The 21989-nt window shown below is 39.1% G+C and overlaps 1 protein-coding gene across 8 annotated transcripts in view; it reads left to right on the forward strand.

Annotated features, from left to right (window-relative positions):
* Positions 1-21989, forward strand: part of EPRS1 (glutamyl-prolyl-tRNA synthetase 1) — a 60728-nt gene that overhangs the window by 14412 nt on the left and 24327 nt on the right. Inside the window, exons 5-21 of one of the 8 annotated variants that reach the window (XM_038394249.2) lie at positions 121-260; positions 1139-1233; positions 2653-2779; positions 4556-4748; positions 5168-5339; positions 6439-6672; positions 9142-9226; positions 9656-9715; positions 10017-10037; positions 12162-12272; positions 13248-13384; positions 14953-15160; positions 17161-17273; positions 18275-18392; positions 18487-18867; positions 19904-20113; positions 20888-21142. In XM_038394249.2, the coding sequence (XP_038250177.1) occupies positions 121-260; positions 1139-1233; positions 2653-2779; positions 4556-4748; positions 5168-5339; positions 6439-6672; positions 9142-9226; positions 9656-9715; positions 10017-10037; positions 12162-12272; positions 13248-13384; positions 14953-15160; positions 17161-17273; positions 18275-18392; positions 18487-18867; positions 19904-20113; positions 20888-21142 (2660 nt within the window). The remainder of the gene's footprint in view (positions 1-120; positions 261-1138; positions 1234-2652; positions 2780-4555; positions 4749-5167; positions 5340-6438; positions 6673-9141; positions 9227-9655; positions 9716-10016; positions 10038-12161; positions 12273-13247; positions 13385-14952; positions 15161-17160; positions 17274-18274; positions 18393-18486; positions 18868-19903; positions 20114-20887; positions 21143-21989) is intronic. The other 7 variants (XM_043511741.1, XM_043511739.1, XM_038394250.2 and 4 more) reach the window with 7 other exon arrangements.

Here is a 21989-nt window from a genome sequence, read left to right on the forward strand (position 1 = left end):
GTGAAAATGGTGCAGCCTATTTTTAATCCACGTTGTCATTTAAAAAGTGAATGTTACTAGAAGTCCAGCTATTCTAGTTATAAGGTTACAATTTTAAAACCAAAATTTGTTTCCCAACAGACAGTAGTGCATGGCAAGAACAACTGCAGCAAAACAAGGCTCCAGTCCATACTAAGCGCTGGTACGTCTTTCTTGAGGCACAGTGTGCCTTTCAATCAGTGGGTACCAAGTGGGCTGCAGCTGCACCAAAGACCAAAGTGGTAAGGTTTGTTCTGATTATATGGTGAAGGTGGCTGTTACATTTGTGCACTGTAGTAAAAGTTTGCATCATCTTCTGATAGCTCACTTTAGAATTTATGCTAAAGGGAATTAGTTGTACTGTAAACCAAAGGTTTTAACTGTTTTATAAGGATTTTTTATCTTAGTAATTTCATCCCTAAATGTTTATGGATACTGATAAGGTGGGTCAGCTCTGGAAAAGTGACTGTAAAAATGACAGGTTTCAGAGTAGCAGCTAGTCTGTATTCGCAAAAAGAAAATGAGTACTTGTGGCACCTTAGAGACTAACAAATTTATTAGAGCATAAGCTTTCGTGAGCAAATGCATCCGATGAAGTGAGCTGTAGCTCACGAAAGCTTATGCTCTAATAAATTTGTTAGTCTCTAAGGTGCCACAAGTACTCATTTTCTTTTTGTGTAAAAATGGCATTTGTTACTCAGAGATACTGTATATTTGTATTCAGAGTTCAGTCTGCTTGCTTTAGTAAGTGTTTTACAATTTCTGTTAGTACTGCAAAGCCATCTATGGTAGAATGAGATCAACAGAGTTGTTAATCAAGTTCCATTTGAAAGCAGTGGGAGTCCATAGATAACTGAGCACAAAACTTGGCTTGCAGAAATTTTCTTTCTTGTAGTGAGGAGCAGAAACAGAAAACCCATCTGGACTTTCCAATCCTAAGTCAAATTTGCAGATCTCACCTTCTAACTTTGAAACTGAGCGAGCATGATATGAAAGTCATCTGAGCAAGGGACCCCATGTTGCCATTTTTCAGTCTCCTTTCAAAGAAGAAACCTTCTTTAAGTGTTTGCATTGTACATCTTGTGTAAGATATTTAATGATGTCATTGTTAATTTCTAAGGCAACAGAAAAGAAACAAGATGTTGGGAAATTTGTGGAACTCCCAGGTGCAGAGATGGGGAAGGTCATTGTTCGGTTTCCTCCTGAGGCTAGTGGGTAAGATGACCTGTTTTAAGAATGGTTTGTGTTTTTTACCCACATTCCTTTCAAAAACTGTAAGACAGGAGAGGGATTGTGTTTTGTCTTGGAAAGAGTTACCAGATTAGTGTGTTTTAACAGTTGAATTCAAGGGCTTCTCCTGCCCTGATGATGATCATGTGTATAGTTGGTTTAGTCAAGGATGAACAGTGTCTTAGGGGTGATTTCCATAACAAAAGAGAATTTTCAAAGTCACTTAGATGTTTTCTAAAATGTTTTCATTAGCAAAGGTTGACACTTACCAAAGCTGTCCTTTACTTAGAAATTGACCCCATAAATAACAGTAAAAAGAGCACTAAAAGCACCATCACCAACTCCATAAAATGTTGTTTTCCGGTTACTTTCAATGTCCTGTTTCCTCTTAGAAGGATTTGATAAAGTTTAAAATTGCTGTTTAATGCATTTTTTCTGTAGGCTGGTTAGCCAACATCTTATGACTTGTTTCAGATTTTGCAGTACTGTTTCTCGTTCTGTTAATCAGATATAAATCACGCTATTTAAGTACTACTAATATATTTTATATGCGTGTAATTTTACAAATGGTATGGATGAGAGAACCATAAACAAAATAGTGTGGTTTTTGGAATCTATACGGTAATCCTGAGGGGGAGAGATCCCCACTACCATTTGTAAACTTCTGGAAAAATGAAATTTGTAGAAGTAACAGTTCAGACACTTTTGTGGATTTGGATTTGTCCAAGTTCCTGGATACCTCTGCTACCATATGATGGAATTCACTAATGCATCTGAATTCCCCAGTGTTCTGACAGTTACTCAGTGCAAGTGTTTCAGAATGTTGTGAACTCTTTTAAATGCCAATAATTTTAGTAAGATTAGTTATTCAAGTTCAATTCAAATTCAGTGTAGACTAATGCTAAAACAGTTTATAATGTCGCAAAGAGTAATTTTAGTCATATCTTCAGGTGTATTATAAAGTCCTAGTTTTGAGATATAAAATCTAACAGATTGTGTTATATACTATATATATATTAAATTGCTTTAATAAGTGTTCAGTATTTCAATATATATAAAATAGCTTTTGGTGGTTGATTTGTTTCAAGTCTTAACCTATTCTCCATTTCCCCCTTATCCCCGAACAGACTGTATCCTACAAAAGAAATGTAAATGAATCTGCTGCTATGTTAACCTTGCATAATGACAGGTTTCAGAGTAGCAGCCGTGTTAGTCTGTATCCGCAAAAAGAAAAGGACAACTTGTGGCACCTTAGAGACTAACAAATTTATTAGAGCATAAGCTTTCGTGAGCTACAGCTCACTTCGAAAGCTTATGCTCTAATAAATTTGCTAGTCTCTAAGGTGCCACAAGTACTCCTTTTCTTTATGTTAACCTTGTTTTCTGAAATGTCTTTATTTTTAGGTACTTACATATTGGTCATGCAAAAGCTGCTCTGCTAAATCAGCATTACCAGGTTAACTTTAAAGGAAAACTCATCATGAGGTTTGATGACACAAATCCTGAAAAAGAAAAAGAAGACTTTGAAAAGGTACAGTAAGAGAACAGTGGAAGCCATTCATTGGAGAAATCAATTTAAAATTAGAACGATAGGCAGGCTTGCTATTTCAGGGGTGGCTCTGTAGAACAGTAGTGTTTTAACTTCGCATGAAAACTCTTCCAAGCAATCCCATATTTGACTTAAAAACCAAAGAGCTTTTGGTCCAGTAGCCTAATTATTCTATGACCTCCACATTCTTTCTTGCCCCCTCCCCTAGTATTTATAATCTGTATTAAATCTGTTGACAGTCAGTTTATAGACTCTACTATGTTACTTGACCTAATCACGAATGGCAATCATACTTTAAAAGTTTTTGTAATCTTAAATACAACTGGCTTCAGTGACTAACTTTTCTGTAACAAAAATCCACACTAGGAAATTTCCTAGGTGTCCAATACAATCGAAGCGGTTTAAACCTTTTTAATAATTTATTCTTGCTGCCACCTTTTCACTATTTGTGTCATCCATGAGGTGAAAGAAAGGGAGGAATCTGTATGATTTTCTGCTGCTTCCAGTCTCAGGATTCTTCATCACACAGGAGGGTTTTGAGGCTTGCACTATTGTCACTTTATTACAGGGGTGGGGAACCTATGGCCTGCGGGCTAGATCTGGCCCACTGCTTCATTTCATCCGGCCCGTAGCAAGTCTCCGCGCTGTGGGCCGGAAGCCCTGAGCCTTGGCATCGTGTCGTCTTCTCTGCCCCCCCACCCCCCCGTGGGGCTGGAGCTGCGAGCACTGGCTTGCCCCGCTGCAGGGGGAAGCTGGGGTTGCCAGGCCATTAAAAGTCCAGTTGGCTCTGCGCAGCTCCTGGAAGCAACTTACATGTCCCTCCAGCCCCTAGGAGCAGGGGTGATCAGGGAAGCTCTGCGCACTGCCCCCAGCACCAGCTCTGCAGCACCAATTGGCTGTGATTCCCAGCCAATAGGAGCTGTTGGGGCAGCACCTGTGGGCAGGGGCAGTGCACACCACGCAGAGCCCCCTAGTCCCTTCTTTCTGGAAGCAGTGTGGAGCCAGGATAGGCAGGGAGCCTGCCTTAGCCCTGCTGCATTGCCACCTGAGGTGAGCGCCGCCCGGCTGGAGCCCCCACCCCGAACTCCCTCGAGCACCCGAACTCCCTCCAAGATCCTGAACCCCCCACCCCAGCCCCCTCCTGCACCCAAACTCTCTCCTGGAGCCCATACCCTGAATCTCTTCCTGCACTCCAGCCCGGAGCCTGCTCTCACACTCCAAACCCTTTGGCCCCAGCCCGGAGCCCCCTCCTGCACCCCCAGCTGGAGCCCTCACCGTTTCTTGCACCCCTGCCCCAGCCTGGAGCCCCCTCCTGCACCCTGAACCCCTCATTTCTGGCCCCACCCAGGAACCTAGGGGCTGGAGCCATGAGCACTGGCTCACCCTGCTGCAGGTGGAAGCCCTGAGCCTCCCCACCCCACCACGGGGCTGTGTGTGGCCTGCCACTGTGGGTCAGTGGCCCTCCGATAGAAAAAGGGTTCCCCATCCCTGCTCTATTAAATGTACAAGAAGAACTTGTTGCTAGTTTTTTCTTGTCCCACCCTCCCCTGGAGAAGCTGATCTCATTCTCCTGCCCTATAGCAATCGCTACCTATGTATCCCTTTTGGTACCTTCAGTACCTTCATGTGTTCCATTGTGTGTTAATGATTCTTACTGCTGCCTTTGACAAATGGAGACTTTTAAAATTCAAAAGAAGCTTGGCATAGAGTTAAAAAGCTTCTCTACATTTATGAATATTACAGTATTGCTCTTTGCAGGTTATCCTGGATGACGTTGCCATGCTGCACATCAAACCGGATCAATTTACATATACCTCAGATCACTTTGAAACTATAATGAAATATGCTGAGAAGCTTATTCAAGAAGGGAAGGCGTATGTGGATGATACTCCTGCAGAACAAATGAAAATGGAGCGTGAGCAGAGAATAGAATCTAAACACAGAAATAACTGTAAGATGCTTTATGGCTCTTCTCCTGGCTCTGTTATCTTTGTCAATGGAATAGAATCTTGTTTCATTCTATTATTAATCATCCCACCTATCTTTAGTTTTAATTGTATACTGGGAGTACTTAACAAGCCAGTAGGAATACTGAGGTCCTCAGCGTCATGCCCTTCAATACTAAAAGACTCAAGAAGCTTGTTGTTACACACCAGTTTATTATATCTATGTATGTTCATAATACAGATGTACTGTATAATCTTAATCTCACCTACAAGTGCGTGAGGAATGCTGGACTGTTTGATATTGAATCTAAACACATGCAGCAATACCTTTGATGTTTGACAATGTTGCTAACAAAATATGGTGCTGGAGACTAGTCAGAAATACCTTAGGTAACTTAAAGTATTAAATTTTTTTGTTTGGTAGCTGTTGAGAAGAATCTACAAATGTGGGAAGAAATGAAAAAGGGAACAGAATGTGGACAAATGTGTTGTCTACGAGCAAAAATAGACATGAATAGTAATAATGGGTGTATGAGGGACCCAACCCTTTATCGTTGCAAAAACCAACCACACCCACGCACTGCAAGTAATTACAAGTACGTGCACTTTCTGTTAATATTGACCTTGATATGCTTTCTTTTCTACTCTTCAACAGGTTTCTTTTTTAACTACCTGGGAGTTGCTTGCATTTTCTCAACCAGAATGTGTAGCTAATCACCTTGTAGAAATGACAAAACTTCTTCAGAGGACTTTTAATACCTGCGCTCTGGCCAGCATTTCATAACAGTACCCACTGATGAAAATTCTATAACAGGTCCCTATTCTCATGTCTTTGTAAGCTGGGCCATTTAAAAAACAAAAACAAACCTCTCCACATGTGATGAGTACCATTTTTCTTAAGAAATCTTGGCAAACCATTTTGACTGCCTGCATTACAAGCAGCCAAACAATTGGATTTTGTTTTTACTTAATCTCTCAACTTTGAAGGTTAATCTTTAGTGTGAAGTGGTGTCCTTGACCTATTTAGCTGAGTGGCAACTGTGCATTCATAGCAATTGTTCTTTTCATTCAGTATAAAGAGTTACTTCATGTGCATTGAGCTAAGACTATTCGCAGAACGCTATAGTTTATTCCTTACTTGAAACTCCTGTTTCCACCCACTCTTCCCACTGTTATAGGTTCAACAGATGGGAAATGTTGACTTGATATGGATGTTGAATTAAAATGGTGGCTTTGGCTCTTGGTAGAAATGCATTTAAAACAGAGGCATAATGTACTCCCTTGTAATTGACAATTCACTGCCTCTGTTATTGTAATCTCTGGCTGTTTGAAGTTGGATATTTTTTTTAATGATACATATTGGTACAAGGTATAGGGAAAAATGTAGGTGTTGAAAATTTTTTCTCGGTTTTTGAAGTATTGAGGGATTGAATTATTCGATAGTTTTGCCTTTGCTTATAAAATGTCATTTAATATATTTTAATTTGTTTGGTCTTTTTTTTTTATAGAAGAGCTCAGTATCAGATGTGCTGTTTTAACTAATTCTTGATGGAGTTCTAATGACCATTTTAAGGATTTTTGAGTGATTATAAAATATGGAGTAGTATTTAGTTTTATGGATATGGTTTTCAGATGCAGGTAAACTATGTATATTCTTTTCCTGGCTTATTAATTTAAGCTCTTCTTTCTTTTTAGTGTTTATCCTACATATGACTTTGCCTGCCCCATTGTTGATAGTATTGAAGGTGTCACACATGCATTAAGAACAACAGAATACCATGACAGAGATGAGCAGTTCTACTGGATCATTGAAGCCTTGGGCATAAGGAAGCCATACATCTGGGAGTACAGTCGTCTAAACCTCAACAACACTGTGCTATCTAAAAGAAAGCTAACCTGGTTTGTCAATGAAGGACTGGTAGATGGATGGTATGTTTTTATGCATTTCTGTTGTAGCAGCAATTGTATGTAATCACACGTATGCTATTCATAAAGGAAATTATAGAATGCATGCAGTCACTTTTCTTTGGTTAAAGAAATACTAACTTTTTTTCACCTATAGCCTGTAAGTTCTCTTCTCTTCGTTTTCTTGACACTTAAATGCCAAGTGTGTAGGTGTCTTATAAATGCCTACAGCAATTTCCTCTTTTTTTCAGTCTTCTCTAAAGCAAGCCAAATAGGGGGAGGAGGGGAATTTTGTTGGGATTTACAAGTTAACCATCATATTTGTGTTTCCAGGACAAGAAATATATTAGTATTGCCTTCCTCTGCTTCAGTTTTTACTGCTATAAAATGGGGACACTTTTTTTTTTTTTTCTACCCCTGTAAAGCACTCAGGTCAAAATTTTCAAAAATGGGTGCCTAAAGTTAGACCTCTTAATAGAGACTCAGACATTAAAATGCCCTGACTGAGAGAATGTTGAGCACCTTTTGACTTCAGTGGGAGGAGCTGAGTCTTCCAAAGTTCTTTATTTTAGAGAAGAGACAAATAAGAGAGCAGGACATCATAAATGCATAATGAATGGTACAAAGAAGGTAGATTGGGAACTTTTATTTCCCCTTTCCCATAGAAGTACAGGTGAGCATTCAGTGGACATGCAAGGTAGCAAAACTGATAGAAGAAAATACTGTCAGACAGCATACCATTAGACCGGATCTTGTTGCCACAAAATACCTATGAGCCTCAGAGGATAGCGGGGTTGAGAAAAAGGATTAAATAGTTATATGGATAACAAGTATATTTAAATGAATAGTAAATTATTTAAAAAACAAAAAAATCCCTAGCTTTAGAAGGAATAAACCCTCCAGCTTAAATGCATAAACTGGTAGGAGGTAACTTACCTCCTAATGATGGAGGAAGGAAACTTTTTTTTTTTCCGGTGGGGGTGGCGCTCAGGTTAAGTCTTCTGAAGCATCTGATGCTAGCCACTGTTGGAGACTGGAGAGTGAACTACATAAACACTGGTTTGCTGCTCAAATAGGGCAGTTTCTATGTTTGTATTAACTTACAGATAAAAAGTGATATAGGAGTGCAAAATATATACTATATTAATTAAGACTTTAGTACCAGTTAGGTTGGTTCCATTGTTTCTGGTGCCCTTCCAAGCCTAGCACTGTTCAAACCTATGTGTTTGAACTTAGGAAAGTGGGTGACAACAACAAAAGGATCTTAAATAAATCAGGGCTCAGATTGAGCTGGTGCATGACAATGTACTAGCATCTCTTGGAAGCTGGTATCTTGTTCTCCAGAATCTGTGAAGAAACAGTTTACATTTTTGTTGTTAATTAATGCAGAGATGTTTGAGTCTGCAGAGAACCTGAGCAGTATCTGAGATCTGAACTGCCCCATTCATCTTGATGAGTTATTAACTTAGATGCCTAGTAGGGATGATTTTAAATCTAAACATTGACTATGTCTTTCTTCATGTAAAAGAAAGGGAAGTGGAGTTGGGGGAGTGGGGAAAATCACAGATCTGCACAACTTACTACGAGTTAAGTTTACTTTTGATTCCAGAAGTGGGTGACATTTAGGAGAGACCACCACTTTTTTCCCCTCCCATCAAGGAAGAGCCAAATCCAAAGAACTTAGTAGAGTCCATGGACGTATTTTAAGTCACATCGAGAGGGAGCCACACTCAAGGAAGCCCAGTGGAGCTTAAAGGGAGCTCAAAGTATTTTGAACATCTGCACAATATACTGTGAGCAGTGTCTCATTTTGGTGACTCGCACGGGCAGAATTTATTTTATGGGTGGAGCTTAGATTACTACCACCTTTTTCCTCCCAGTTTGAAACATAAATAAGATACAGGAAGAAAGCTGGAAGTTCGAAACTTCAGCATAGGAGGGGCAAAGAATGGTTTTAGAACAAAAGGGAAGGAGGGGGCAGGATAGCACATCTTAGTCCCCAATACATAGTATTGACTTGTGATGGGGACATGTAACTGGTACCTCGTCAATTCTTGATAGACACACCAAGGATTGAATTGATGTGGAAAAGAGCTGCTGTCAATAAGAGGTGGTTTCCCATCCCAAGTTAGTGTTCAGGAATGCTGGCCCGCAGTGAGAGAGAGTCTGTATTAGAACTGTCCAGAGAAAGAGAAGTTTAGTTTCCTGGGCTGCCAGGCTAGCCTCTTTCACCCACCACTAAATTGTCACAAGCAAAATAACACTGTGATTTATACAAATATTAAAAAATCAAAAAGAAAAGGAGTACTTGTGGCACCTTAGAGACTAATGCCACAAGTACTCCTTTTCTTTTTGCGAATACAGACTAACACGGCTGGTACTCTGAAACCTGTGATTAAAAAATCAGTACATTATCACCTGTTAATAAACATAATTTAGTGCATAATAGTAGATATTGAATGAACCTCTCAACTTTTTTCCTCTTTCTGCCAGGGATGACCCAAGATTTCCCACTGTGCGTGGTGTGCTGAGAAGAGGCATGACTGTTGAAGGACTAAAACAGTTTATTGCTGCACAGGTGAGTGGTGTCTTTTCCTTCTCCATCTTATTCTTGGAGTCTGATTGTAAACTTGGAAACTATATATGGTAAGCTTTCAGTTGAAGCATTTATGCCATTTTGCCAAGATTTTCTTCTTTTGAAGACTCATGCCTGTCATGGCTTAGGTCCCAGTCATGCTTATATTTATGCATGTGAGCAGCCCCTTGTGTAAAATTTTATGGGTCTGCAAGATTTGATCCTGTAATGTGTTGAACTCCCATTGGTATCAATGGACGTTTGGATCGAGATCGTGACAGCAATGGGCCCTTAATGTTTATTTTGTAAAATGAGGATTAAGCTGAAAAATACATTGTTGTTTTTGGTAAACATGCTTAGCATTTCTGTTGTGATTCTACAGACGTTAAGAATGATGATCAAGATTATTTGTTTGTTAATCTTGCCTTCCAGGGCTCCTCCCGATCTGTTGTGAACATGGAATGGGATAAAATTTGGTCATTTAACAAAAAGGTACATGCTTGTATGAGTTTGATGCTGTTTCTTCTTGGTATCCTCTTCCCTGGGTTATGTAGTGAATCCACTGTTAACTGGAGTGCTCATGATAAAGAGTAGCAATTTTTTAAATATATTGCATCATCTGGCACATTTTCAGGAAAATGGAATGTCTCCTCTTTCTAACATGGACTAGCACTAATCATATTGACTTGCCAAACCACTATTGAGTCGTTTTACTTAGAACTATGCAGAAAGGTAATGATACTTTTTGTGAATCTGATCTGAAAACTCTGCATTTCATTTTTCTGTTTTCAAGCTGCGAGCTATCTGTAAGAAGGTATTACTTAATGCTTCTTTTGCCTTAGCACATGGCTTACAGTACCGTAAGCATTCATAGCATAAGCCATTTTTATGCAGCTTCATAGCACAATCACATTTATTTAGGTAATATGAGCTGCACAGATCCATTTAAAATGCATTATTCCTGTTTTTAAAATGCTGCCCAGTTCTGTTTTGACTTACTTGTCAAAGTAGATGGAAACACTATTCCAGTCAATTCATGTTGTCCAATTTTCCTTTCTGGAGTGAAAGCACTGAGGGCTTTTGTGTATTTCCTGTGCTCGAATGAACAAAAATATCTATATATGTATCTCCATCCCTTTTTGATGTTCTTTAACTGAGTGTCAAATAAGGAATACTGCATCTTAATATGGTTAGTTGCTTCTTGGCAGTGAATGCTTGGACACTATAATAAGGCGAATCATTAGAATGCTGACTGTATAACTTGTGTGAATGTCTGTAACTCTTGCACTGGGATTCTTGCTTGTTTTTGCTGAGGCCTTACTGCAGATCATTTAAGTAGTATTTGCTTGTCTGGCATGTGTCTTGTATCCCTTCCTACCTTTTGTATTTGGTCCATTTGGTGTATATAAAGGATTATCAATTGGTTCTTTCTGTTGCTGCATAAATACTAATAACTTATTTGAGTAGTGGATTTTTAAATATATGGGGCAGTTGATAATATATTTAAAACTGTTTTAATTAAGTGTCTTGAAATTCCTACTCCTTGGGTAGCACCATGTTTATCAGCCAAATTCTGTCGTCCTCTACCTGTGCCGTTGCATTGGAGTCAATAATATAAACAAGGGCAGAAATTGTTCCTACACATTTCCCAGTCTGATATAAAAGATCTCTGCAGGCAGAGAGCTCTTATTATGCCGTTACATTGTAGAGACAGTTACCTCGGGGAGTATTGTCCTTAGTTATTAAAACAAAGGGCATGGTTATAACAATGAAAACAAATCATAACCTTAATTGTAAAATTATGTATTTTAGTTACTAAATCATACAGGAGCATATAAAGCGTCTAGATGTCGAGGTACCTTAACAAGCCATTTCCTATTACATCTGTCTGAAACACCTCAAGGGCATGGCTTCCACATATATTGACTCACTGATAAATGTATGACTTCTGAATCCAAAACACACTCATACTTGCTAGTGCCGAGCAAGTTGGATATAAAATAGATTACTTGTGCATTCCTATTGCAGTGAAAGGATAAACATAAAAATATTTACTTGCACTCATTCAGTGTAGCACCCAACTCACCTGCCAGTTAGTCTACCACTGTTTCCTGCTAGCCCCCTACTGCCCCTTATATGTACTGTACTATTCTAAGCACCTCCAAATGTTTTATGAAAGTAAGTTGTAAGAGATTCAAGAGGCCCTGTGAAAGGTGGTGCTGGGGGGAGGGGGGGAAACAGACTTTATAAAAAAAAATATATATATATATATAGGGAGAGGCTGTGATGGTAACTAGTTTGGCAAGAAGACACTATGGTGGGAAACTCATGAGTTTAATACTATGGTATTGCCTTATTATAGTGATCTAATGCTGCTGTATTAAAATGGTGTTTCTTAATATTATAGACCCAACTGGTGCTCCTTGCGCAGGCAAAGCTATCTCTGAGTCTTTGAGAAATGAACATAGGATCAGGATCTGTGCTAGCAAAAGTATGGCATCCAACATGGTGGTTGTTTTAAAATGGATTTATCATTTTAAGAAAATGGTCCAGCAGGCAGATTTAGTACAGTTACATACAGAGTATAACTACACCAATGTATTCTCTTTCTTCCCAGTGAAGCATTAATTTGAGATCTGGTTTACTTGCAGTATTATAGTACCTGTTCGCTATCAACAACTTTGCCTGTTTTAAACACAGACTTTTTTTTGTGGAAAGTCTGAAAAATTACTTAAGGAATGCTCACTTTTGACTATATATTTTCTTGTTTGTCTTGCTTTTATAACTTTTGGTGAAAGTAACATTAAAAGGCAAACAAGTGCAGTAACACAAAGATTACCACTTAATAGTCCTGTATTTTCACTTCACTTTGATTCATGTAATCTTTTGCTCTGACACTGCCTAATAGTCATGATTATCTTCTTTCTGTTTCCCGTAGGTCATAGACCCAGTGGCACCTCGGTATACTGCTTTACTGAAGGATGAAGTGGTCACTGTGAATGTTCCTGAAGCCCTAGAGGAGATGAAAGAAGTGGCCAAACATCCAAAGGTTGTGCATGCATTTGACGTCTTTTAATAACTATTGTATGGTACTGATCATTAAGACTGATGTTAGCCATAGGTTAGAGCAATCAACTGGGACGTGGGAGGGAGTGTCTAGTGTTACAATTTAGCACTATAAGAATGAGATCAAGCTAGGGACTTCGACATCTCTGTGCTGTTTATACATTATAAGGCTAGAGGGGACCATTGTGCTGTATTCTGACCTCTTGTATAATATTTCTCTGAATTAACTTGTTAGATTTTCTTTCTAGAAGATATGATCTAATTCAAACTTAATTTAAAAATTGCTAATGGCATGTCCGCTATGGGGTGAGCTAGACTCCTAAACCCATTTTGCTTGTGACCAGAGATCGAGCCAGATCTCGGGAGAAGAGAAATTGTGCACTACCACATTTCACCTCCTCCTTATCTCTGTCCTTGCAGACTGCATGTCTTGGGAAAGGAATGAATAAAACTCTCTTGTTGACAGTATTGCAAAACCTAAACTCTAAAAAATCATGACAGGCCCCAAATTATCAAGAGAGTGGCTTAAAAATCAGGTGACCTACTTTTTAAAGACTAGATTGCATTTGAGTTTTGTTGTTTGACTTCAGAGCTTTCAGGATGCAATGGGGTCATGTTTTCAAGCTTTTCTCTGCAACCCCAAAGGTTAGAAACTCATTTTATTAATAAAAGCCAAGATTCTCCTTCAATCACATGACTCTGGGAGCTGGGGATTTAAGAAAAATGTGAAATAGCATGACTTGTGTAAAAATGGCAACACTGCTCAGACCCATCCCTCCTTTTGTCCTGTGCAGAGAACTTTTCCCTGTTTTAGTTATGATTCCCTTTAAGTATGTGATATGTATTGTAATTCTTTTTCTGTGTACACTCATGTAGAGCAGTGTGTCAGGACTCGGCTCTGTTAGCCAAGCCAGTCAACTTGTATGATGATCAACTTTTAATTTTTCTTAATACACAGAATGCTGATGTTGGCTTGAAGCCTGTGTGGTACAGCTCCAAAGTGCTGATTGACGGCGCAGATGCAGAGACTTTGACTGAGGGAGAGACTGTTACATTCATAAATTGGGGCAACATTATCATCACTAAAATACACAGGTAACAAGTGTAAAGTAATTCCAAGTTAGAGTTTCTGCACCTCAGCTTTTCATTAAATAGCCTTCTTGCATCTTTAAAATTTAAAAGATAGCATGGATAATCATTTTTTAAATGGATCACACAGCTGCCTGTTTAATAAATAGTACATTTTACTGTAGTTCTGGGTCTGAAATCACCAGTGAGGCCAGATATTGTATAAAAATTCTTCTTCTTCAGTTTTTACTGACGCACTTCCGTAGTTGTTACTGTCTGTTAGTTCTTACAGTATGAATTTTTTTTAAAAGAAAGCCCATGTCACCTTATAACAGCTTGCAAATCTGCTCTGTGACTGATACATGGTATAAGAGCTCTCATCCTAAAAATGAATATATGGTCTTGCAGATTGAAAAACAAAATCTGTTTGGCTATTTAAATTTCAAGGTTGCAAAAAAAAGTGAAATTGAAATGTGATGTAACTACAAAATCATTGCACTGAAAGCTTAGAAAGATGGAAGGTTTATGGAAATGTGTAAGGCTTTTTTCTGTGCCTTGCACAACATTTTGCTACTTATTTTTAATAAATTAAAACGATGGAAATACTTCAGAAGTGCCTGCTGTGTGGTGATTTTTCCAAAACTTTGAATACTCCTATGTATAACCTCTTGATGATCTGTAGTATAGAAAGCTATTAAAAAGCATCTCAAGACTCTGCTTGATGGCAACTGTTTTACCAATCACAGATGTAAATCTAAAGTACATCTATCTTAGTATAGAGGAAGACTTCATCTGCATATCCCCTTTGGTATCTCTTCTTAGAAAAGTACTGCTTCAGAAGTTACCAGAATAATTAATTTGCTATGTTTTTCATGTAAATCCTAATCTGATCCAAAATATTTTACTTGGAATAAAAGTGAATTGGGGTGGGGTGGGGAACATATTAGCCTTTTGAATATGGCCTGTAGTGATAAGAACATAAGAATGGCTGTACTGGGTCAGTCCAAAGGTCCATCCAGCCCAGTATCCTGTCTATGGACAATGGCTAATGCCAGGTGCCCCAGAGAGAGTGAACCTAACAGGTAATGATCAAATGATCTCTCTCCTGATAAGAGAATGCTTTTTTCTAAGTCATTAATGCGGTTCTCAGTTTTTTTTCATCAAGAGAGCCCTTCAGACTCATGTGAATAGTGCAGATTGATACCTAGCAATGAGATTCTCTCTCTTTTTTTCCTCTGAAACTAAATGGCATTTTAAAAATAAATTGAAAAGCATGATGACTTTAATTTAATCATCACATACTTGACCACTAGTAGGGTTTTTTTTTTTTAAAACAAAGATCTTATACAAGAATCTGTACTAGATCTTTTTGGTATCTGTCCCTGGAGAATTCTGATGGCCAGTGAGTTACAGAACTCTGTCCTAGAAAATATCTTCTTTCTAGTCCATGCACAATGCATTCTAAGATTATTTTTTGACATGAGCCTTTTTGATCAACAATTCCCATATTTTTGATACTGTGTTAAGAAATATTAAAATATATACCATAATTGTTGTGCAAAAGTGTTGTTTCATCACATTTTTCTGTTCTGTAGAAACTCATGCAGGAAAATTGTGTCCATTGATGCCAAGCTGAACATGGAGAACAAAGACTACAAAAAAACCACTAAGATCACTTGGCTTGCAGAGACCTCACATGCGCCTCTCATTCCAGCCATCTGTGTTAACTATGACCATCTGATCACCAAACCTGTCCTAAGTAAAGATGAAGATTTCAAGCAATATGTCAACAGAAATAGTAAGGTAACTCATGTTTTCCCCTCTTAGTCAACACAGCTTTTGATTACTTTTTCTCCTTACCATCAGCACCAGTTTTGGGGTTTTTTTTTTAAAGGTATTAGGCTCTCTTTTCCCAAATGTTCAATTTGTATTTCAAAGCAGTTTGAGTAGTTCAAACTTAATCTAGATTCTGTCAATCTAGATTAAAAATGTAGATATACTCTTCTGGGCTACAAAAATGTCTGTGGGGTCAGATCTTCGGTGAAGGTAAGTCCATTTATGTTACCTGAGGATCTGGCTCATGGTTGGCATTTTGATATTGGTGAAGAGACTTTACACGGAGCACTGTTTTGAAATAGATAAGCTTTTTATGTTGCACGACAAATTGGAAGTTAATGGAAGCTGCAACCTGGTAGGAGATCACTGTTTAGCAGAGTTTCATTGTCTAGTACATTGGTTTTCAAACTCTTTTTTTCATTTGCAGACCTCAAAAACAATTTTTTGGCTGGAGGAACAGACCCTTTGGAAATCTTAGACATAGTCTGTGGACCCCCAGGGGTCTGCAGACCACAGGTTGAAAACTACTGGTCTAGCAAAGAGAATACAACACTACAGTTGAAGTTGTATAGTTTTTAGGAAGACTTTGCTTCATTGGCTCTTTTGATAAAACTTGTTAAATTTGCTTTTTGTCACAGAAAGGGTTTATAGTTGTTGCAGTCACTTGGTTTTGTATCTCGCTATCTCAGTTTAAAGCAGGGGTCTCAACCTCAAATGACTGTGAGAGCCACATGAGGACTAGTACATTGGCCTGAGGGCCGAACCCCTGCCCCCAGGGGGTGCAGGGTGCAGCAGGGGGTTGGGGTGCAGGAGGGGTGCGGCAGGTGGCTCAGGGCAGGGGGTTGGGGTGCAGGAGTGGTGTGGGGTGCAATGGGGTTTCAGCTGCAGGAGGGGTTTGGGGGGCAGGTCCAGCCCGGTGCGCACTGGGGGCAGGGCGGAATCCCTCCCTGTCTGCCCTGCCCCCGCGCCACTCCAGGAAGCAGCTGGGACCTGGGAGCAGGCACAGGGGTCTATGTGTTGCCCTGCCCGCTCCTCTAGGTACCTTCCCCAAAGCTCCCCGGCCAATTGGAGCTTTGGGGGCGGTACCTGGAGGAGCAACCAGGGCAACACACAGACCCCTGTGCGTCCCCCCCAGGTCCTGGCCATTTCCCAGGGCGGCGAGGGGGCAGGCAGGCAGGGAGCCTGCCCTGCCCCCAGTGCACGCCGGGCTGTAGCTGCTCTAGGTAAATGCTCGGGGGGCCGCAGAAAATAACCCTGCGGGCCGCATACGTCCTGCGTGTTTGAGACCCCTGGTTTAAAGTGTCTTGTACAATGTGGCACTGTTCTGTGGAGTTTCTTCCAATTGTTGTCACTTTTTCTTCCAACCCTGTGTCCTCAGATGATGATGATATGGGATCTAAACGGAGGCTCTTCAGTAGGAGAGGGAATGCATAGACCCTCTGAGCTGGGTCTGTTGATGACAGTAGCAGAAAAGTAATGTGTGAAGGAATGTTTTGTGATAATGGTTTGTTCACTTACTAGTTTGAGTTGTACATTCTTATTGTATAGTTAACTGAATTTTTTTGTGTTCTCATGCTTCGGGGAGGGGAAAGATCTTTAAATATATTCCAGTAATTTTTCCTATTAGTTTTTCTACCTCAAGAAGATTGAGGTTTTATTTTAAATCGTAAGAACTAAATACTGTATTAATTTTTCTCAATATAATTTCCACTGATTTCCTACCATAGGTATGACTCTTCAGTCCTCTGGTACTGATGGTTTGGAAGCTTTCCTTCACCCTAGTATATTCTCAGGCTAGCACATCTCCTTGAGAGTATCTTATCCATTGCCATTCGGATTAATTGACACTTCAACAGTTGTGAATTTGGCACATCTCTGGAATCCTTCAATGCAGCTACAATAATTCTTAGCGTTATTTTAAACAATGCTCATAAGAAATGGTCTGAATTTGCTTTTAACTGTTACAGCAAGAAGAACTGATGTTAGGTGATCCTTGCCTTAAGGAGTTGAAAAAAGGGGACATCATACAACTTCAGAGAAGAGGATTTTTTATTTGTGATCAACCCTATGAAGCGGTTAGGTAAGCAACTTTGTAAATAAACTCCATATATAGTCTGAGAATTACCATTATAGATCTGTAACATCTGTTTTAATGCATTTCTGTTTTTAATAAATTCACACACCAATACTGAAGTCCCTAAGGAGGACATGTATTTTTTTTTCTTGTCCAGCAAAAATAAAAAACATCTATATCTTGCATTGTGCTAGGTATAACATTTGCAATTAAACCAGTTGCTCAACTGTGACACTATATACAAATGTTAAATATAGTTTTAAAAAAAATCTTATTGTCATTTTAGGCCTGCGTTTATGTTAAACCTTCATGTACAGTGTCATTCAGGTGATATTTTCTATGAGCACAAGGAATCTCTGAAATGATGAGGGAATCAATTTTCCTTGTATTCATTATGAAATATATAAATCAAGAATTCCAGAGATGGAATAAAATAGGTGATTGCCTGATTAGAGAAAAGCATGTTTATATTAGGTATATACGTAATGATGAAAAACTATTCAGTGTTTCACTGTCAGTGTATATAAGATTCCCTTACGATCCCATTCACTATCAAACACTTGATTTGTTTCCAATCTACAGAATATGCTGGATGCAAAGCCTAAAGGTCTTTAGAATGCGCTGTAAAAAATCCAGATGGCCAAATCTGGATTTTTATGCAGAAGACATGGGAAAGCTGCATTCAGCTGCTATTTCAACTAAATGAGATGAGAATTAGATAGAGAAATTGTGTGAGCAATAAACATCCATTACATTACACTGATCAGTACAGAATGTGAACTGACAACATTAAGTAGTTGCAATCAGAAATGCCATTGCTTTTGCAATAGAGTATGTAATGAGAGTGTAGGGTAAGAAGTGGTTTTGAATGTCTTTTCTCTCCCTCCCTTCCCCCCCCTCCCCCAAAAAGTTTTTGGTAGGCATGCTGTTTGTATTCTTTCCTATTGGTGCAGTGGCCCTATAGTGATAGGGTATAAAACATTCGTTCTTTTAATCTCTTTCTGTAGCCCATATAGCTGTAAAGAAGCCCCATGCATTTTGATTTATATCCCTGATGGACACACAAAGGAAATGCCAACATCTGGCTCAAAAGAGAAGACGAAAGCAGAAACTGCAAAGAAAGAGGTAAATAAGGCTTTTAGGAAAGGCTTTCATAAATAACATTACTATTAACGTTTTTTTAAAAAGGAACACTGAGAACTTGCTTCTGTTTTCAAAGGCTAGTTCAGCTTCAAAGGGAAAGCCTGCTCCACTTGTTGCTGACACCTGTAGTCCAGCCTCTGCTGCATCTGAGGACCCCCTGGTCTTTTACAACAGAGTGTCTGCTCAGGGTGATGTGGTTCGTGACTTGAAAGGTAAAAAAGCTGCAAAGGAAGATATTGATGCAGCTGTGAAACAGCTATTGGCCTTGAAGGTGGAATACAAGGAGAAGACAGGCCAGGAGTATAAGCCTGGAAATCCTCCAGCAGCAGCTGTAGCGGTACCAAATGTTTCTTCCACACCTCAGACCTCCAGCAATCTGGACAGCAAATCTCTTTATCATAAAGTAGCTGAGCAAGGGGAGGTGGTCAGAAAATTGAAAGCTGAGAAAGCACCTAAGGTAACTGTTTTAAGAAACTAGTTAAGAGAACATGAATATTTCATGAATATTCATATAGTTTAATGTGCTTTCCCAGGATGTAAGTGAACCTATGTTTTCCTCCCTTGCTTTCATTAAGTTGACTTGGGTTTGGTTCCTCTAGGACCTCTCTTCTCAAGTAGCACTGGTATGATTAATTCAGTCCCAATAATATTTATGAGGAATGTTAATTAGGGCCCTTAGATGTGAGCAGAACTGCTACATTTTCCATATTTTTGTTCTTCTCAGAAAGTGACCCAAACAAGTCTTACCACCCAAACCAAATACAGGACTGTCTAAAACTGGTCCCTGGCAAAAGTTTTCAGTCATAATCTGTTTCCCTCTTTCTCCACAACATTGTTCAAAAGAGGTGACTCCAAATAGTTGACCTAATTCAATCTAACACTTCAAGAAGAAGTTTCTCTGCTTAAAATTGTTCATAAATAAATAAATTGTAAAAATTGTCAAGTACTTGCTGATTTTCTCTCTTGACTGCAGTTTTTGGTGAGTATATGGAACTATTTTGAACAACAGCAAAGCAGATCTCAAAAAGAAGAAAAACTTGTTGACATTTCCTGCCTAACGATTAAATATTCTGGCAATTAGACTTTCTTTGTGGCATTACAGAACCTGAATGAAGGCACATATCTACATATTGTAGCTTTAGAGGTACTGTATTGTAGAGAACTGTTGCAATTGTACAAAACAAAATATTTCTAATAGGCGTTCATTTGCTTAGCACATTGGAGGTCTGGTCCATGACTGGGGTTCCTAAGTTCTACAACAGTACAAATAAATAATATCTGAGGGTTTCCTTAAAGGGTAAATGTTTTCTTTACCAGATCTACTCAAATTGAGGTGAACTAATAGTTATAAATAGCCTATGAATATACAGTACTCAAGGTTTTGTAAACTTGGTGTTACTTTTTATATAAAAAAGGATCTGTTGTTCGGTACAACTTATCTTATTCTTTGTCTTTCTACAACTTTTTTTCCCCCCTTTCTCTTCCTGCTTCAGGATCAGATAGGTGCTGCTGTGAAAGTGCTTCTAACTCTAAAAGCAGACTATAAACAACAGACAGGCCAGGAGTACCAACCTGGAAACCCACCTGCTGTGTTCATTCCTTCTCCTGTTCTTCCTTGTCCAATAGACAGCAAATTTCTATACAGTAAAGTAGCTGAACAAGGCGAAGTGGTTCGCAGACTTAAATCAGAGAAAGCTTCAAAGGTATAATGACACTGAATACTAAAGGCTTCTTAATGGAAAGAGATATTCAGCTTGGTTAAGCCCAAACTGTAGGTTTTGTGAAACTTGTTTCTGTTCCCATTAGGTTCTATATTTTCATTATTTTTTTTTTTAAATTCAGTTGTGTTTTCGTTAATTCTCCTAAATTGTTTTGTTTGGCTTCACAACAGTCTTGTGCTAGTAGTGCATGAGTAAGGGAAATTAACCAGTTCATTTTTATTGTGCTAGCTGAATGAACTACATAAGACATAAATGATGAAAAGCAAGCTGTAGCTTTAAAACTATTCTGGAGTGGGGTGAATAACAGAAATGTGTTAATGGTTTGTTTGTTTGTTTGTTTGTTTTTTGACAATCCCCATTTAATAATTTTCAATTCAAAGTCTTGTCTACTTGGCCCCCAATCCTGCAATGTACTGAATGTGGCTGGACTGCTGTGCCCGCCTGGGGCCAAGACTTCACTGGGGAGTCATGAATGTATGAATGCTGTATGATTGAATCCTTGGTGTGTGGCTTGTTGAAGTAGGTCTGACAAACAAAGTAAAATTACAGAGAGCTTACTTGTGGCCAAATCCTACTCCCCTTGTTAGAGACTTGTTCATTCCTGGGATCTGCATATGTGAGTCAGGCAAACAGAATTTGGCCCTAAGGTAGTGTATTACAGCAGTTATTGTAGCGCTATTCTAGTTAAGATTGTGGTATCTTTTCCATTATTTTGTTTCTACCTTTACGTACATCTCAATTCTCTTCTTGCTTCAGGATCAAATAGATGCTGCTGTGAAAGTGCTTTTAACACTAAAGGCAGAATATAAACAACAGACAGATCAAGAATACAAACCTGGAAATCCACCTGCAGCTCCTCCTCTTACATACTCTGTTGCTCCTACTCTTCCTTCTCCTGTATCCTGCAATAATTTGACATCCTCTAGCTCAATAGACAGCAAAACTCTTTATGATGATGTAGCTGAACAAGGGGAGGTGGTTCGCAGACTCAAAGCAGAGAAAGCTTCAAAGGTATAATAGTGGTAAATATAGAGTTTCTTCAGTTTTAACTCTTCCACATTTTGCCATGGGGTGGAAGTCTCCCACCAAGTAACCCCTGAATTGTTGTTCTGCCTCTGGCAGCTAAATCCTGTATTCAATCCAGTAAAGTATTCCTGTATCTCAGAAGAGGTTTGGATTTCTTACTCCTGAGACATGCAGTTCTGAAATTCTTCTCTTACCAGCACAGTCCCACCATGTGTGAAATGTCAGACTGGCAGGTAGACAGAGGAATCTGTATGACCAGGATGGAATTTGAGCACTGTTTAATTTTAAAACAGTGTAATGTGGTTTGGTGTGGTGTGGGAGAACAAAAGTGCCTGTTAGTCCAAACTACCAAAGTAATGAGGCTTTCCCCAGCCACAGAATGAATTTAAAAGGAAAATCTGTTTCCTTGAATAATAGCACCAAGAAGGAGCAAGAGAAAAATTCATCTGCTCTCAGAAGCCACTGGTCTCTCTAAATGCCCTCGTTGATCTTATATTTCCTCCTGAATGACGAAAAGCTTTTTCACGTTCTTCAGTGTACTGCTATGACCCTTGTTAGTAGATTGCTGTTAACAAAATGATCAGAGAGCTCTATTCTGCTTCAATCCTGGTAGCACTCAACACTTGGGACGGCTGTTCTTTCATTCTCTAACCACCTCACACATTTTGCTTGTGGCCAGATATAGATTGGACTCTGCTGTCTGCCCAGTTTTATTTGTTGCCTTTTCTTAGTAGAGAAAAAAGTGTTCTTAACCTTCAAGTATATGCTTGATCATAAACCGGTTTGTTTATAAACTGATTTCTCCCCCCCCCATGGATAAGTAAAAATGGAC

The sequence above is a fragment of the Dermochelys coriacea genome, chromosome 3 (genome assembly GCF_009764565.3).
Source record: "Dermochelys coriacea isolate rDerCor1 chromosome 3, rDerCor1.pri.v4, whole genome shotgun sequence".
Lineage (NCBI taxonomy): Eukaryota > Metazoa > Chordata > Testudines > Dermochelyidae > Dermochelys > Dermochelys coriacea.